The sequence below is a fragment of the Gorilla gorilla genome, chromosome 14, assembly GCF_029281585.2.
Source record: "Gorilla gorilla gorilla isolate KB3781 chromosome 14, NHGRI_mGorGor1-v2.1_pri, whole genome shotgun sequence".
Classification (NCBI taxonomy): domain Eukaryota; kingdom Metazoa; phylum Chordata; class Mammalia; order Primates; family Hominidae; genus Gorilla; species Gorilla gorilla.
The window spans coordinates 127,694,989-127,713,735 of NC_073238.2; the positions used below are offsets into that span (position 1 = coordinate 127,694,989).

Genomic DNA, 18,747 nt, shown 5'->3' on the forward strand with positions numbered 1-18,747 from the left:
ATAAGACTGTGTTTCATGGGACTCCCTGAATCTCACTGAGGATGTAATAGAAACAATTGAGGCTGGGCATGGGGATGCCCAACTGTAATCTCAGCACTTTGGGAGGCCAAAGCTCAAGTTCACCTGAGCCCAGGAGGTCAAGGCTGCAATGAGCTATGATCGTGCCCCCAGCCTGGGTGACAGAGTGAGACCCTGTTGCAAAAAAAAAAGGAAACAGTTGAAAGTTGAGTGACTTTTATTTTATTTCACATCCACCCCTCTTTAGCCTTTCCAGAACATTCTGGGACCTTCCAGTGCAGCTGTTCTTAACCTGAGGCTTGTTAGGAGAGGGCTGCTGGGCCCCACCCCAGGGTTTCAGGTTCTGACTCGGTAGGCCTGGGACGATCTTCCTGACTAGTGTGATGGTTCCTGACTGGCTCCAGGTGCTGCTGACAGCACTGGTGGGGCCACCTCAGGGACCCCTGCTCTAGAGGTCTCTCGGGGAGTGTTGCTGAGGCTGCCGGGCGCAGCTCAGTGGGTCTGGGTGGGGCCTGAGGTCCCGCGTGTGCCAATGGGAGGCCCTTGCCGCTACTCCTGGAGCCATGTGTTCGTCCCCCAAAGATAAGACCACATCTGTTCACATGGACCTGGGCTGACTTAATCATCTGAATATAAGCAAACCTCCATGTATGCTATCTCCTCTGAAAAGGAGATCTGTTGAGCAAACAAGTGGGTTTCGCGTCTGCCTCTTGCCCCCCGCCCTGCCCACTTGCCTTCGTGTCCGCATCATTTCTGATCATCGTATCTTTACAGGCCCTTAGGATCGGAAAACTTGCTGCTTAGAGGAGCTACACTGAAGAACACTGAGAAAATCTTTGGTAAATATTTAATTAATTATTAACCATTGCCCCTAACATTAAGGATGCATGAAGCAAAAGTTAAAACCCGCGGCGGAACCCGAGAGCGTTTCTTGGCACCTTGAGGTGCTGGAGGCTTTCTGGCCGCGCAAGTTCTGCCCCACTGAGATTTGATCAGCGAATAAGTGCAATCCTGAAGCAGCAGCATCAGAGAATACGGCTTACGGATTAAGGCCTCTAGTTTTGGATTCAGAAACAGAACATTGCATCCGTGAAGGAATTTATGAAATTTAGTTGTGCAGGAAATGTTTTTCATGTCTGCATTTCTTGACCAGGATCTCCCATTTCTTGTGGGTTATTGTCTGTTTTAATTGAGGTAACTTTTAGAAGTATACAAGTGTGCCCCATTGTCAGAAAATGCTGTGCAGGTGTCCCTCAGTGTCCTTGGGGGACTGGTTCCAGGATGCCTGCAGATGCCAAAATCCACGGATGCCCAAGGCCCTATTTGCATGTAGCCTACGCATGTCTGCCCCTGTAGTTCACATCATCTTAGATTACTTCTGATACCTAGCACGATGTAAATACCCTGTACTGTTTTTATCATCTGTATTTTGTATCATTGTATTGTTATTTTTATTGGGGGTTTTTTTCAAATATTTTCCATCCCCAGTTGGTAGAACCTGCAGATTAAGAACTCGTGGACATGGCGGGCCCAGTGTATATTAAGATATGAACTCTTAAAAAATGAAGCATAGATTGCTTCCTATGCATGAAGAAGGGTCTTTATCCTAAGGAATCAAGTGCTAGTGTTATGTGGCTATGGACACTAGCTTGTGAAATTAAAAATAGGATTTGCTTTACCCAAGAATTGATTTTCCCCGCAGCTGTGTGTAAGGCAAGACACACTTGCGCCCTGGTCATCACCCTTGCTCTTCCTCTCTATAGGTGTGGCTATTTACACGGGAATGGAAACCAAGATGGCATTAAATTATCAATCAAAATCTCAGAAGCGATCTGCTGTGGAAAAGTAAGGCTGGATGCGCGTGAGAACCTGCAACTTAAAAGTATCATTACCCACTGTAGAAATGGAAGTAGCTTCCTCTTGGCCTTATTGGCAGTTCCTTTGCCACTGTACAGCATCTTAGTAACTGCAGAGCTGACCATTCAGATGGACTTTCTTATTTTGTGGTGAGGTGGATGGCCACACCCCTCCTTCCTGCTCTTTCTAACGCCTGATACCAGGTTCACGGCGCTGCCTCTTACGGACACCCTGACGTTCCGGTTCTGAAATCAGTTCAGTATCCAACAGCTCCTCCCACCATTTCATGAAAAACTCCAAATGGGCTTACTTTTAACTCTGGGATTTGGTCAAAACCACGCATTCTCTGCTATGGTTTTACAAAGGAAAGCGTTAGCAGAGAGAACAGAATCATCTTTTCATTAAACAGTAAAGTCCTGATGATAAATATGTCAGGATGGTAGCTGAATTTGTGCTGGAAAAGAAAGGCTTCTTCCTGAGATCTGCTAAGACCTTAGTTAAGGATCTGTGCTTTTCGTGTACTGAGGACACTTCCTTTCAGAGTTATTTACTTTTCTCCCCCTCCTTTCCTCCCTTCCTCTCTTCCTTCCTCTCCTTTCCTTCCTTCCTCTACAGTGGTGGGTAGTCACTAAGTTTTGAACTAATTTGTTGATGCTTAATGGTAGAAATTGATTTCTGGATGTACTTTTCAATGACGGAAGTCCGGGCAGTGCAGAAGCATGGTCCTCAGTGTGGCTGTGAGCAGCCCTCTCTCTCCTGCTTGTTGCACTTTACCCCATCTTGGTTCTTACCTTTAGCCTCTAGAAGTACATGCCAGGGACCATGGCATGGACGCAAGTACAGAGGACCCACCGTGGCGCGTTGAGGGCGAACACATCACTGTGCCCTTCCTATTCTGTTTCTTCACGAGCTGTCATCTTGATATCTGTGAGAAGGAAGTGCAGAGCTCATTTCCTCAGGGACCAGTGATCACCTCTGTCCTTTTGTTTTAGATCGATGAATGCATTCCTCATTGTGTATCTCTGCATTCTGATCAGCAAAGCCCTGATAAACACTGTGCTGAAATACGTGTGGCAGAGTGAGCCCTTTCGGGATGAGCCGTGGTATAATCGGAAAACGGAGTCAGAAAGGCAGAGGAATCTGGTATGGAGAATCACTGCCCTTGTATGATCCGAGGTGACCTGCGGGCCATTATTACGAAAATGTGGTGCAAGAAAAAGATGACGGTGAATTTACTGTAGGCAAAAAGCAGCTTGATTGATTCAGTCTCTGTGATAGATGCATTCACTGAAATTTAAAGTCTCAGTGGACACCAGCTGCTCCTGCCGTCTTTGGATCTGGAAAGGTACAGGTTCCCACAGTGAAATCATCAGGACAATACCTAAATACTTGCACTGTGTCCTTTGTTTATAGGGTGCTGAGAAAATGCTTGTTAATGATTATGAGATAAATGGCACATATTTGTGGTAAATACTTGGAAAAAAGGGTCTGCTCCCAGTCCAGAGCAGGGCCGTGTGCAAACCCAGACCCCGGCCACTGAGCCTAGAGCAGGACCGTGTGCAAACCCAGACCTGTATCAACTGAGCCTAGAGTAGGGCTGTATGCAAAACCCAGACCTGTGTCCACTGACCCTAGAGCAGGGCTATGTGCAAACCCAGACCCATGTTCCCTCTGTCCACTGCAGGGCCGTGTACAAACCCAGACCCATATCCACTGAGCCTATAGCAGGGTCGTGTGCAAACCCAGACCTGTGTCCCGACTGTCCAGAGCAGGGCCATGTGCAAACCCAGACCCATGTCCACTGAGCCTGGAGCAGGGCCGTGTGCAAACCCAGACCCTGTCCACTGAGCCTGGAGCAGGGCCGTGTGCAAACCCAGACCCTGTCCACTGAGCCTAGAGCGGGGCCGTGTGCAAACCCAGACCTGTGTCCCCTCCGTCCGGAGCGGGACTATCTCTGCATCATCTGTCCTTCCCACAAAACTAACATGGCCCCACAGATCAGGATAAAAGTATACTGAAAAGTCATTTCACCAGGCTTAGTTTTTACATCTGTAGGTTGTTACCAAGTATGTTTTGTTATAAGAGACACAAAGAGATCCCATGAATATGCAGAAGTAAAATTGCCGCTGGTGTCTGGTTGGCGTGTCTCCTGTCATTGGCACATGCTTGTCTTAACTCGTGATTTAATCTCCACTTGCTGGCAGGACAGCCCCACAGCTCAGCCCCTGGACCCGGCAGGTCCTGGCTCAGAGACCAGGTGACCCAGTGGCTGCCCTCCGCCCATAGTCCTTGTCTTTGGACTCTGAAATCTTGTATTTAGTAGTAGCGCTCGTATAACTTATGCCTAAGCCTGAGGTGTTAGAGCAGCATGTTGGAGCCCTGCTGTTCCTCCTGGTGGAGGCGCTGACCCGCACCTTCTGCTCTTGCAGTTCCTCAAGGCATTCACGGACTTCCTGGCCTTCATGGTCCTCTTTAACTACATCATCCCCGTGTCCATGTACGTCACGGTTGAGATGCAGAAGTTCCTCGGCTCTTACTTCATCACCTGGGACGAAGACATGTTTGACGAGGAGACTGGCGAGGGGCCTCTGGTGAACACTTCGGACCTCAATGAAGAGCTGGGACAGGTTGGTGTCTCCTGAGTCATCTGCTGTGATTTATTAACATCTTGGTGAGTCTGCTTCACGTTCCTCAGGTCCTGTGCCTGTCATCCGAGCGTGGCTGTACCTGTAGCTGGCGTAAGACAGCAGCAGGGTTATTTTGAACCCTATTTATGAAACAGTCGGCAGTGCTGTTACATTTACAACAGATGCAGAATTACCTGCACTTGCTGACTCCTGGAAACTCATCTGGAGCTTCCTGGGCAGAACTCTTTCTGTGTGCAGGTGTGAATCAAGGCTGGTGGGTAAAAGTGGCTTTGCCAGCCTTGCACTCTGCTTCTGCAGCTGATATTCAAGTCTCATGGCGAGCTGGGTATTTTCACTTTAAAGATGAACAAACCAGAGTTTCAGTGACTTGGTGGATTGCAAAGAGTTCAAACGCCTCCATTCAGATCCTGCTGCTGCATGATGGCTGCGGGAGCTCGGGCTTCACCGCCACACCTCGAGTGTCTCAGTCTGTGAAATGGAGATGATAACAGATGCTGGCCTTACAGGATTGGGTTGCAGATTAAATGAGATAATGGACACAAGGTGCACAGCACAGAGTCTAGTGTGACCACCGCCCTGCCACCGCACCACCGGGAGGCACACACCAGACCTGCTGGCTTGAAGGGAGCTAGGGAAAGACCCATTCCCTGGGTTTCCCCACCCTAGAGCAGTGACCTTCCCTACCTTCCCAGCCTTAACGTTGCAGAGTGCAGGGTTGCCAGAGCAGGTACCAGTAAAGGGTAATTGGATTTTTCGGAAGAAATAGAAAGCGATTTTGAAGGATATTTTAGCAAACAAGGCCACTTTAGACAGGTAGCTGAAATCTCCATCTCGCTCCCAGATGACAGCCTGTAAATAGACTTAGACTCTGGCAGATACAGAGGGCTCTCTCTGCCTTCTGTGAGGAAGGCCAGCAAACGGAAGGATCATGTTCCACATTTGATGAGTTTGACTTTTGAATGTGTTCCTCCAGCATGTCCCATACTCCTCACAGTGCTTTATTGTTTGAGTCAGCAATGCGCAAACTATAATTTAGTTGTTCAGTAGTCAGGTATTTTTACCTAGGAATATTCTATCTCCTTTGCAACAATACATGGTACATTTTGTGAGCTTCTGATAAATTCTTTGGGGAAGAACTTTTTTCTGTAACAGGGAAAGCGCCTGGCAGCGTTGAGTGCGGGGGGGAAAGCGCCCGGTGGCGTTGAGTGCGGGGGGGAAAGCGCCCAGAAGTGTTGAGTACGGGGGAAAGTGCCCAGCAGTGTTGAGTGTGGGGAAAGCACCCAGCAGCATTGAGCATGGCAGATTTCTTCTCTGCCCTCTTCAGTCCATCTTTCTGGAGTTCTGCAAAACAGAATTTGATTTCTGTTGTTCTGTCCTGACCAAAACCAGGCTCCGGCCTGGAGGCTGACCTCCTCGTACACAAAGAAGTGTGTACTGTTGCTCACGGGGGACACACTGAGGTCAAGACGGGTGGACAAGCCCAAAAGGCAGGTTCATCTGACCGCAGCTCCGTGGGTAAACGCCTGTGCCCACCGTCGCTGTGCAGTACGATAACACGACTTCTTTTGTATGTGAAATAGAGATTCACCCACCAGTCAAGCATCTGTGTCCACAACAGAAACAACCATCTGCCACGGAGATCCTGTGCCAGAAGCGCTTCGTGCACCTTCTCTGTGTCCTGTGCACACTTTGTGCACCTTCTCTGTATCCTGTGTGCTCAGTGCCATTGCCCCTGTCCCGTGGAGATCCTGTGCCAAACAGTTTGTGCACCTTCTCTGTATCCTGTGTGCTCAGTGCCATTGCCCGGTTTCTCAAATGAGAAACTGAGTCAGGAGCAGGCAGTGCCCCATTCTGCGATGCAGTGCTGCCTCCCGAGCACGAGTGCCTTGGAACACAAATCCTGCTTCAGGCCAAGTTAGCAGGCAGGCGTGCGTTGTAGTGAGGGCCATCTTTTGTTCCTAGAGCTGAGGGTGATGGCAGCGTTGACCAGCACTGGGCTTAGGGTTGACTGTCCCACCACCAGAAAAGAAAATTGCAGGCCAGGACCCCTGATGAACAAAGTTGCAAAAATCCTCAACAAAACACTAGCAAACCAATTCAGCAGCATACAAAAGGATCATACCCCACCTGTGGGATGCCAGGGTGGCTCAACGTGTGCAGATCAGTAAGTGTAGTGCATTACGTCAGCAAAATGAAGGACAGAACCATATGATTATCTGTGATGCAGAAAAGGCATTCGGCAAAATTCAGCATCCTTTCATAACATCTCTCAACAAATTTTAGGTATAGAGGAATGTACCTCAACACAATAAAGGCCATAAATGAGAAACCCACAGCTGGCAATGGAGAAAAGCTGAAAGTTTTTCTTCACACACAATGGAGAAAAGGTGAAAGCTTTTCCTCTGAGATCAGAAAGAAGACAAGGCTGCACACATTCACCCCTTCTATTTAGCATAGCACTGGAAGCTCTAGCCAGAGCAGTGAGGCAAGAAAAAGAAAAGGCATTCATATAGGGAAGGAAGAAGTGAAATTGTTTGCTGATGACACAGTCTTATATATAGAAAAGCCTAAAGACTCCACCAAAAAGCTTTTAGAACTAATCAACAAATTCACTAAATTTGCAGGATACAAAATCAACACCCAAAATCAGTAGTGATTCTACATACCAGACAAGAAACTATTTGAAAAAGAAATCAAAGATTTTAATAAACTTGCTTAATAGTAACAAAGCAAACAATCTTGTCTCTGCGTCCCGAGCTAACAGAACTGACTGGATTTGTGTCCAGAGGTTTTAAGCTTTTGTTTCCACGTTCTTAAAACTGGGATAATAACACAGTTGATGTGTTAATAACAGTTGAAGATTAAATGAGGTGCTGCCCAGTGGCTGGCACACCCTGAGTGCTCAGTAAAGGTCTTTTATAATTTTTATTATTGTTCATTTTCATGGTCATGTTTCCTAGAAATATGCCACCTATTTAGTTATAGCTAAACAGGATGATAATCCAAACCTCTTAACATTTGTTATCTCATTCTTATCCATTTTACCCTTTTAAAAATGTTTTTAGGGCCAGGCACAGTGGCTCATGCCTGTAATCCCAACACTTTGGGAGGCTGAGGTGGGTGGATCGCCTGAGGTCAGGAGTTCAAGACCAGCCTGGCCAACATGGCAAAACTCCCATCTCTACTAAAAATACAAAAATTAGCCAGACGTGGTGGCAGGTGCCTGTAATCCCAGCTACTCAGGTGGCTGAGGCACTAGAATTGCTTGAACCTGGGAGACGGAGGTTGCAGTGAGCCGAGATCATACCACTGCACTCCAGTCTGGGTGACAGGGTGAGACTCCATCTCAAAAAAAATAAATAAAAATAAAAATGCTTTTGGGATTGAATAAGCGTTTATTCTAAGTTACTTCAAAGTCCTGTGTAAGAAGGGTACACAGGTTGAATATCCCTTATTCAAAATGCTTGGGAAGAAGTGTCCCTGTGGACGCGCCCAAGCTCAGTCTCAAGATGCTGCTGTGCGTTCCAGAACTCCTGCCTTCAGTTATTCACGATAAACGTGTGACCCATGAGCTTATCTAAAATCAGAGTTTAAGACGGGTTGTATCTTTAACACATATCACAGTTTTCTCCGAGATTTGTTTTGTCCTTATTTGCTTGAATTTTACCTTCTCAACCTTACATGGTATTGTAGGTTTTGACCTCCGAGACTGTATAGAGTAAGTTCGTCCTCTCTGTAGCCTTGGTTTTTTTATTGTTGTTGTTAAGATTCAGGACAACCCACTTACACTCTGTCTTCCCAAACAGATGGAGCCCTGGCCCCACCCATGTCTCTGTCCCGGGGAATGGGACTACGAGACCATACTCTGTTTTGCTCCCAACCCAGAGAAGGTGTCCCGAGGCCTCCCCACCCATCCTCCTGAATTGCACCTGCCAGGACTGCAGGGTCCTGTTGGACGCTGGGAAGGAGGATGAGGCGGGAGCGTGGCTCAGCCCGGTGAGGGGGTCTGTCTGGGGGAAAACCTTTAGAAATCCACCGCCTATTCAAGTCACAGTGGGAGCTGGGGAGGAAACACAGCTGCTGTGTGTCTGAGTCGGAGACGTGCGGGCCTCCCTCAGAGCGTCCTGACTTGCTGTGCCCTGCCCGCAGGTGGAGTACATCTTCACAGACAAGACCGGCACCCTCACGGAAAACAACATGGAGTTCAAGGAGTGCTGCATTGAAGGCCACGTCTATGTGCCCCACGTCATCTGCAACGGGCAGGTCCTCCCGGAGTCCTCAGGAATCGACATGATTGACTCGTCCCCCAGCGTCAACGGGAGGGTAGGTGGCAGCCCCCACGCCGTCCAAGTGTGTGAGTGAGTGGGCGGCTGTGACTCGTCCCCCCAGCGTCAACAGGAGGGTAGGTGGCAGCCCCCACGCCGTCCAAGTGTGTGAGTGAGTGGGCGGCTGTGCATGCTGAGTCCGCCCCTCTTCACTCGAGTGTCCAGGAAAATCCAGGCCCTCTCTATGGACTTCAGTGGGAGGGATGGTCAGAAGGTGCGATGTGTGTAGTGTCCCGTTAGGACACATCTGCTCGGTGATACCCGTGTTAGAATTGGTTATGAGAACCATAGAAGCAGGGCAAACACACATGCATGCACCCAGACACCATGTGCACATGGACACACATGCACACACGCTCACATGCAAACACATGCACTCACACATGCCCAGACACCGTGTGCACACACAGACACACATGCACACAGGCTCACATGCAAACACAGGCACTCACACGTGCCCAGATACCGTGTGCACACAGACACACATGCACACATGGAGACACACGCGCTGACACATGCCCAGACACCGTGTGCACACACAGACACACATGCACACACGCTCACATGCAGACACACTCTCACACACTCCCTGACACATGCTCACATGCAGACACACACGTACTCTCACACACGCCCAGATACCGTGTGCACACACAGACGTGCTCACACGCAGACACACGCATGCACTCTCACACACGCCCCAAATGCTGTGGCTCCAGATCTCAGCATCTCAGGGCAGGGCTGGAGTCCCAGGCTGACGCCGTTCCTGAATTTCCCCGCACACAGGGCAGCCTCGGGGATCAGGTCCCAGCCGGCTGTGGCCCTGAGCACATCACTTCACCTTCCTAAACGCTGATTCTGCAGCTGCAGGCGCAGGATAATAGCTCCAACTTCTTAAGGGGTTTCAGGGTGAATGTGACAATGTGAGTCAACAGCAGGAGCGCCACAGGTCACGCCTAGTCTAACACACGCTTTGGTTAGGAGAACGTCCCCATCGCACAGGCACCAGGGCAGAGGCACAGCCAGGGTCCAGGGTGTTTGTGAATGTCTGTGTTCGTGGCACCGTGTGAGTCAGTCTCCCTTCCTGGACGCTAGCGGTCACTTGCCATTTCTGAGCGCACGTGAAGCCTCTGTGGTTTCTAGAAGTGTCGGTGCTGAAGAACACACGCCCGTTTCAGCCTTCCTCACCCGTCAATCTCAATTACAAAACACAGTGCTTGAGAACGACGGAAAGCTGTAATTCCATCCCACTGTATAACCCCTCACCGCCCACAAGCTGCCTTCGTGGCCGCGGGGACCCCCCGCCCCGCTTCTTGTTTTCTCTCTGCGCCTGTTTCCCTCTATCTTCAGTGGACGCACCGTGATTTGGGGGTTCTGGGAACTGCTTTTTTATAGGAGCGCGAGGAGCTGTTTTTCCGGGCCCTCTGTCTCTGCCACACCGTCCAGGTGAAAGACGATGACAGCGTAGACGGCCCCAGGAAATCGCCGGACGGGGGGAGATCCTGTGTGTACATCTCATCCTCGCCCGACGAGGTGGCGCTGGTCGAAGGTGTCCAGAGGTACGTCGCGGGCCAAGGGTCTGCCTGGGTTTCCTGATGTGACTCAGCCCCACCCCAGCCCCAGTCAGGGATTTGCACCTAGAGGCGTCCTCAGCCCCACCCTGTGCCCTCCACACTGAGCTCTGCTGCCTTTGCGCCCAGCTTCTCTGGACCCCCGTCCCTGTATGAGCCCCTCCCACCGAGATAAGCACCGTCTGGTCCCCGGCGCGTGAGTCTTCATCTCTGACTTTGCGTGGGTGGCTTTTCCTCCTGAGGTCTGCAGTAAGTTAGAGGTCATTCCAAATAACCACAGGCTTCAAAATACGGAAACAATCATTCCTTTAACACGAATCTGCCTCCTGCATCTCAGAAAACTGAAGCCCAGAGGTCCAGCGGCCTTCCCAGAGCCACAGCCTGGGCTGGGCAGAGCAGAGCTGGTGCAGGACCTCTCACCGCCCACCCTTTAAGCAAACGCTTGGAAAAATACCTTAAACATTCCAGATACATGGCATAATTTCAACTCAGGGAAGCCATTTTCAAATCCATCCAGCTCATGACTTCTGTAACACTGAATCTCCCCTCCCCAAAAGTGCCTTCAGGGACTGAGTATGGTGAGAATCATGTTCACGCTTCTCACCTCATTACAGCCATGTTTTTGTCGCTGCTAAACTAATGTGTTTTCTCCATGCAACTGGAGTAGCAGCACAGATAGGTCAACAGTATCACTGGGGCCCTTCGTTCCATGCGTAAACCCACACATGCATAGGTGAGGCTTCTTGGAGCTGGGTTTCTCTCTTCTTGGAACACAAGTGCCCAGGAATGCCACTGCCTTCATCCCAGGTGTTAGAAGTCAGGGCAGGCTGCCCCGCCCACCTTTGAGACTCCTCCCCGCCCTGAAGCTTTTCCTCCAGCCGCTGCTCCCACCTGGGCTGGCCAGAGGCCTCCACTCCCATCCCCCTGGTGCCGCGAAGCACGTCTGTCTCCCGGGTCCTCTGCTGGCCTCTCGCATGCCGAAGCCATGCTCTGTCTCTGCCGTCCCAGTGGCTCCCACAAGGCCCTGAAGGTCGCTGACCCCCAGGCGTGCAGGAGGAGGCATCGTACAGATGAGTGCACCCACGTGCTGGCTGAAGGCCTGCGCTGGACCTTCGTTCCCCGTCAGTGACTCAAGGGGCTTGGTGTGGGGGTAACAGCCTCTCAGGGTCCCTCTCCCTCTGGCATCGTGTTCTCCGCTCAACAACAACAAAGTCCACGAATCAATGAGCAAAAGTGTCATCGAAGCAAGGATTGCAGGCCATGTGCCTGCCATGCTCTTCTGGAGAACAATACCGACAAGAATGTGCCTCACTGCTGTGTGCCAGGGAGGGTTGGGTTGGGTAGAAATTCTGTTGCTCTTGGAAGATTTTTTGAGATGGTGAATAAGTTCATTATGATAATTTCCTAACTTTATAATGCAGTTTATAATCTCTGTTTAACTGAAAGTATTTCTTTTTTGAAAAGAACGCTTTACCAAAATATAAAGCAAATACTCTATGAAAGAGGAACATCAGAACCTCAGATTCACCCCGAGGTTTCCCTTCTCATTGCAGACTTGGCTTTACCTACCTGAGGCTGAAGGACAATTACATGGAGATATTAAACAGGGAGAACCACGTCGAAAGGTGTGTGCACCTCACCCTCAGATGTGAAAGGACTAAAGAATAAAGAGTGTTCTTTAGAAGGTTCTGCGTTTGAGGGAAAAGACAAGTTCTCTATGTTCTCCCGCAATTCGCTTCCTCTCCTTCCCAGTGACACCCCAGGAATGTCACCAGAATGTTCTGGAGAAGTGCTGGACACTTAGAGAAGGGCTTGGGTGCAGCCACAGCGCTGCTTCCCCTGGATGGTTTTTCTTGGAGATGTAAATTGGAGTTCAGTGAACAAAAGTTCACCGTCAAATATGTTTTGGGTTAAGCCACCTAAAGTCAGGTTTTGCTGCAGGCCGTGTTCTGACCTCTCCAGGCCCCTTTGCCTCCACGAGGGGAGTGAGCAGCCGCCCCTGGTGTGGCCATGAGTCCCGCAGGGAGGAACCCTGGCTCACGTGCTGGGAGCACAGCGTCCTGTCGAAAACAGTTTGCACAGTTACGCTTTTCAGTTTGATGTTGGATTGTTTTACTTTTCATATCTTTAAAACTCTTCCCATTTTTTAGGGACTGTCTCTGTCCCAAATTGCTTGTCCCTGAGATAAGTGACCCATCTTGAGATCTGACTCAGGAGAGGGGGTGGTGGCGTCCCCTTTATCAACAAGCACGAATGTGCGGTCATGGTTCCGGCAAAGACACAAGATCTGGTGGTGATGGCCTCAAAACACGTGGATTTTAAAATTTCATTCTTAGGGAAAATAAACTCCCCAGTGGAAGAGAAAGGACAAATCCCTTGATTCAGCGGGGCTCCTGGGCCCTCCGCTGGCACCAGCTGCACCCTCTCCACAGCACCCTGGGCTTCCCGGGGGCCGCAACTCACTGCCGTTGAGGCTCCGGGTTTGCAGCCGTGGAGGTAGTGAGGTCGTGGCCTAGATGAGAGCCCCCGTCTAGATGAGAGCCCCCGTCAGGGCTCTGCCGAGGGACCCCTGGCTCTGAGCTGGGGTGGCACCGCGGCCAGAGCCCCTCCGCAGCTTCCCACTGAGTCCAAGGCTCTGAGGAGGCTGAGGGGCAGCAGCGGTGGCTGCCAAACACTTCCGATGCTCCAGACGCCACACAGGTTTTCTGAGTCTTCCGGTAACAGGACAGCACCAGCCAAAACGCTTTTTCCTTTGGTTTTGATCTCTTAGGGTAACGCCAGTTCATTGACAAGGATCCAATCTCTGACACAACTTTGAGTCTCTGTTCAGCAGTGTTTAGGGAGGGAGTCGGTGCATAGGGAATGCAGCCTGCTTGGCAGAATCTGAGCCCATGCCCTGGGTAGGATGGGGACGTAGTGAGGAGCCGGTGCCACAGGGCCCAGACTCTGCCCCACTGGGTACACCTGCGTCCTTCAAATCCAGGCCTTTCAGGGCGTCCATGGGAGGACACCCCTCACGCAGCAGCCCTCTGTGTGTCCCCTGAGGAAGGGCCAGGACTGCCCCAGCCATTCTGCTGTGGAGAGCTCCACAGTTACCAGATGGAATCACGTGAGCACCCGTGTGGACGGTGTGACCTTCTGCATTTCTCTTTCAGGTTTGAATTGCTGGAAATTTTGAGTTTTGACTCAGTTAGAAGGAGAATGAGTGTAATTGTAAAATCTGCTACAGGTAAAATTTCTTTTTCTTTTGATTTATTAAGTTATACATGGTGGTTGTGTTTTATTCTGATGACTAAATTCTACAGGAGCTTTAAGGATTTAGGGTTTAAGAATTTTAAAACTATAGACAAATCCTCTCAAAATACTAATTTTTTATTTTTAAAATTGAAACATTTCTGGAATGCTGAGGAAGGAGTCCTGGGCTAAACATCCGGCACCCTTGTTCTGTCCATCTTTTAGTGTCGAGTTGGGGCCACTTTACTGTTGAAAATTGCTTAATTCCATTTGTGAAAGTTCCCCTGCCCATCCCTATCCCCTACCTGCTTTTCTCCATGCAGAGCTAAATGACATAAAATGTTTTTAAATAACCATTTTCAAGGAAAAGGTAATGTGGGTTTGCAGATGTATCTATAATAATGTTCAAAGTTGCAAAGTGAGCTTTGTTGATTGGCAGTTGTCGTAACAGTGTGTCTGTGAGAACAGCACACTCGGCTCGTGCTCCGGAATGCTGGGATGAGCAGTGGCGGGGCACAGTCAGAGCCCTGTGGCCGCCATGATGTTTTGGTGACCCGCACGGGTGGGCACTCTCCTGATCCTCCCACTCTGACCTGTGGCTGCCCCTGTCCCTGACGATGGCCTCTGCAGGCCAGGTGGATGCATCTGTGGTCGCCTGACCTCCCTGTGAGGAGCTCTCCCAGGCACTCTGCATCCCCCGTGCACAGGTGGACGACCTCGTCTCCCCCCACCCTCAGCAGGTCACGACACATGCCACAGGTTACTCAACACCGCAGCCCCTCAGGCTCCCGCCCACAGTGCTGAGGCTTGAAGGTGCAGGCGCCCCTGGCTGTTTGCCCTGGACAGGCAGGGCCCATGGGCTCCGTCTGCAGAGGCCACCCCTTTGCATGGCCATCGCTTCCTAAGAGCTCCCACCGCCCCCTCTGAGGCTCTCACCCACCTTCATCACCAGGTTGTCCTCAAGTGTCCCCAGAGGGCACTGCCCACAGCCCCCACAGTGGCCTCGCTCCCTGCTTCCTGCCATGGGCTTTCCCGTAGGAAGGGCCTTTCACCCATCTGTCCTTTCCACGGATGGCTCAGGAAGCCTCTCCCGGCCCTCAGCCCCATAGCAGTGTGCGGGACGTTGCTCTATGGTGGAGCTGTCTGTCCGTCTGCGGCCGCTGGCTGCCTGCACACATCCCGAACGCAGAACCGACGCTCTTCTCAGCAACACGCTCACGTCACGCCACCCTCCGCCGAGTGCTCCCAAATCCTGTGCTGTTCAGAACCCTCCATGCAGCGTCAGAGCAGGGCTTCATCAAGAGCTGTGGGATCTCACTCTTCATTGTTTCCTAAAACCAGACACTCCCAGGCTGCATTTAGCTCTTTGGAAAGATGCCTGGCAAACAACCAAACAGCCACTCCCCGGAACCAGACAGACTCCAGGCTGGAGAGGTTCATGCCAGCATTTTCCTAAGATGTGCCGAGTTTAATTTTAACACAGTAGACAGAGCAGGCCATCATCAGTGCCGTCGGGCACCCTTCGGATCAGGACCATGGTGCCTCACTTCCTAAGACCCGGAAGGAGCTGTAGAGGGAGGCGGTGTGACTCTCGGTGATGCCCTGTGAGTCATAGCGGCTCTGGGGTGGGCAGCAGCCTCAGGAGGGAGGAGGGTGCCATGACTGCTCTGGGGAGCTGCCGCCTGCCTTCGCTGGTTCCTTAGACACAGTCCCACTGCGTCACACAGCATCACCTCTGAGACACGCCATCAAATGTGGGATGAATCCAGGCTCCACAGTGAGATGTCTACTGATGGTCATAGGATGAGGAACAATCTGTGTGTGAATGTTGCCAGGACTCCCACGAAGAGCTTTTGCCAGCCGGACCGTGGGATCAGCAGGACAGGGTCTGAGAACAGGTTCAGATGCGCGAGACTTCTGTGTGTCAGAACCCTTCCCCCGGCTCGGATGAGGCGCAGTCCTGAGAGTCTCAGCCACTCGGAGTTATCTGGGATAAATGCATCCTGGGTAGGAAGTTCCTGGTCCATCCCGTCACGTGGTTTTCCCCGTAGCAGTCGAATCTAGCTGTTGAGCCGTGGCTGGAACATGCTGCCCGTGACCTGCGGGGCTGACCACGGTGCCCAAGAAGGCAAGCATCAGCCACCCCGGAGCCGCCCCTGCCGCGCACTCACCCTGGAGCCGCCCCTGCCGCACACTCACCCCGGAGCTGGCCCTGCCACACACTCACAAGGGGTTTTTGCTGCATCCTGAATGCCCAAGACCTCAGGGCATTGTGGGCTATGCCATGGAATCTTTGTAAATAACTTCTGTTACTATCAAAAGGCTGAAGAGCCGCTGGATCACTCGAAGAATCCGGGTTGGAGGCATTTGTGCCATGAGAATATCCCTATCCTCACTGGGACGCCTGTGGACCTCCTAGGGCCTCTCCAAGGAACTGAGAGCTTGCAGGAGAGACTGCCCTGCCATCTGAAGCCAGCCACTCATCAGTTACTTTTAAGAGAAGTTTGAATATGTAATTAAGCAAGGTGTTCTGTAAGTAGTAGTCATCCCCAGAGAGGCTCACTAATTGCACTGGAGTTCTGCCTGCTGGGCGGGGAGACCCTGCAGCCAGCTCACAGCTCATGTTTCCTCCTGGGCTCAGCCCTGTGGGGGGGTGCGGCTGTCAGAGCCAGATCTCACTGTTGTGGGGGTGAGCAGCCCCAACAGTGGCCTCCCATGATGTCCGCAGGACCCTTTTTTATATGTCTGTACCTCAGTCATGTGTGCTTTCCTGGGATTCTCCACGGTGGAATTTTGAGGAAGGACTTCAGAAGTCACAGGCCACTTGGCTACATCAGGCCTTCCCTTTCAAAGGCAGATGTGAAGTCTCTCTTTCGGGGGATCCTGCGGATGCTTACTGCACCCAAGGTATTATGTACACAATACACAGAAGACTGACTCGAAAGAAGAAAAGGAGAGTACATAAGCATATTCATCTATGAAAAAGAAAAGCAAGCAGAAAAGACGAAAGAGAAGAAGGAAAGTCCTAACAGTGCACCCTCCTGGAGCTCCTCCAGGTGCTGCTTCCTCGATGCCCTTTTTCCAGCCATTTCGGGGACATTTGCTGTCATGCCTGGCTTTCCATGTGTTTGAGCTCGTCTGTGAGACACAGTGAAAGACCCCCCACCATGGGCTCAAACTGTGGTTCTATAGCCCTTTCTCTTCTCCAAATGGCAGTAAGCCCTTCTTGGTCCCAGAGGGGACAGCCACCAACCACGGCTGCACCTGGGACACAACCCAGCTGTCTTGGACACAGGATCCTGTGTGTTCGGTTATGTCACCTGCGTGTGCATGGTCTTCAGTTGCTCATTGTAGATTAACTTTTGCTCTGTCCTCTGGGTTTTTTTATTCCAAGGCTGTTCCTCACCAAGTCTTCAGGCTGAAGGTGTCCTGTGTCTTACAGTGGAACTCACAAGCTGAGACAGTGGGAAAGTTAAGCCATTCACATGCTCTTGGCATGAGTTGTGAGCCATGAAACATGAATTTTCTAGTAAAAAATGTGCTGTTGTTCAAGAATGCATCATTATGTCATCTGGACCACAGTTCTCATTCTGAACTGTATCTGATGAAACAACAGCATTGGCTGGAAACCATGGGAGTCGGGAAACGGCTCTGACATCGATTGGGTGATTTAACCCCCGGGCCCTGCTTTTCTATGCTAAGCAACTGAGACTCTGTGGTCACACCTCTGCAGTTCTGCAGTGGCCCTCCAGGGTCCAACTCCCAGCCTCAGCCTGCTCACTCCCGTGCCCTCCAGCCTCAGCCTCCCCACTCTCCCGTGCCCTCCAGCCTCAGCCTCCCCACTCTCCCGTGCCCTGCAGCCTCAGCCTCCCCGCTCTTCCGTGCCCTCCAGCCTCAGCCTCCCCATTCTCTCATCCCCCCCAGCCTCAGCCTCCTTACTCTCCTGTCCCCTCCAGCCTCAGCCTCCCCACTCTCCCGTGCCCCCCAGCCTCAGCCTCCCCACTCTCCCGTCCCCCCCAGCCTCAGCCTCCCCATTCTCTCATCCCCCCCAGCCTCAGCCTCCCCACTCTCCTGTCCCCTCCAGCCTCAGCCTCCCCACTTTCTCATCCCCACCCAGCCTCAGCCTCCCCACTCTCCCGTGCCCTCCAGCCTCAGCCTCCCCACTCTCCCATGCCCCCCAGCCTCAGCCTCCCCACTCTCCCGTCCCCCCCAGCCTCAGCCTCCCCATTCTCTCATCCCCCCCAGCCTCAGCCTCCCCACTCTCCTGTCCCCTCCAGCCTCAGCCTCCCCACTTTCTCATCCCCCCCAGCCTCAGCCTCCCCACTCTCCTGTGCCCCCCAGCCTCAGCCTCCCCACTCTCCCGTCCCCTCCAGCCTCAGTCTCCCCATTCTCTCATCCCCCCCAGCCTCAGCCTCCCCACTCTCCTGTCCCCTCCAGCCTCAGCCTCCCCACTTTCTCATCCCCCCCCAGCCTCAGCCTCCCCACTCTCCCGTCCCCTCCAGCCTCAGCCTCCCCATTCTCTCATCCCCCCCAGCCTCAGCCTCCCTACTCTCCTGTCACCTCCAGCCTCAGCCTCCCCACTTTCTCATCCCCCCCAGCCTGAACCTCCCCACTCTCCTGTACCCTCCAGCCTCAGCCTCCGTCCTCTCCCATGCCCTCCAGCCTTTGCTCGGCACCGGTTTGCTGCATGTATTGGCAACACCTGTGTCACTAGGTGCCATCTTCTCTGGCTGCAGGTTGGCAGCCACCTCGGCCACGTGAGCGTCAAGTGTAGCCGTGTTCCCACAGCTTCCCTGTTGGTGTCTCAGGAGTTAGTGCTTCCTGGGACCCAGGAAGGAAGGCAAGGCGGACTCCTGTTCCTACTCCTGAGTCCTCGTCCAAGCTCCAGGCCTTGGATCCAGGTCGTCAGCTCAGGAGCGTCCCCTCCCCATGTCCCTCCCACCACCCCCCTGGGGACCACTGCCTGCCCACCCTGGGGCCCTCTGGATTTGGTCCCCAGTAGACTTCCCGAGGGCCCTCAGTGTCTGGGGGTCTCAGGGCTCTGCCCCGCCAGGAGCTGGGCATGGAGCTTCCTACGCGTGCCGCTCAGGCTGC

At 52.1% G+C, this 18,747-nt stretch overlaps 1 protein-coding gene across 8 annotated transcripts in view; it reads left to right on the forward strand.

Annotated features, from left to right (window-relative positions):
• Positions 1-18,747, forward strand: part of ATP11A (ATPase phospholipid transporting 11A) — a 196,372-nt gene that overhangs the window by 132,931 nt on the left and 44,694 nt on the right. For all 8 annotated transcript variants that reach the window (XM_019039791.4, XM_019039792.4, XM_019039793.4 and 5 more), the window contains exons 9-16: positions 793-857; positions 1,782-1,863; positions 2,868-3,018; positions 4,305-4,502; positions 8,673-8,846; positions 10,244-10,407; positions 11,973-12,044; positions 13,575-13,648. In XM_019039791.4, the coding sequence (XP_018895336.3) occupies positions 793-857; positions 1,782-1,863; positions 2,868-3,018; positions 4,305-4,502; positions 8,673-8,846; positions 10,244-10,407; positions 11,973-12,044; positions 13,575-13,648 (980 nt within the window). The remainder of the gene's footprint in view (positions 1-792; positions 858-1,781; positions 1,864-2,867; positions 3,019-4,304; positions 4,503-8,672; positions 8,847-10,243; positions 10,408-11,972; positions 12,045-13,574; positions 13,649-18,747) is intronic.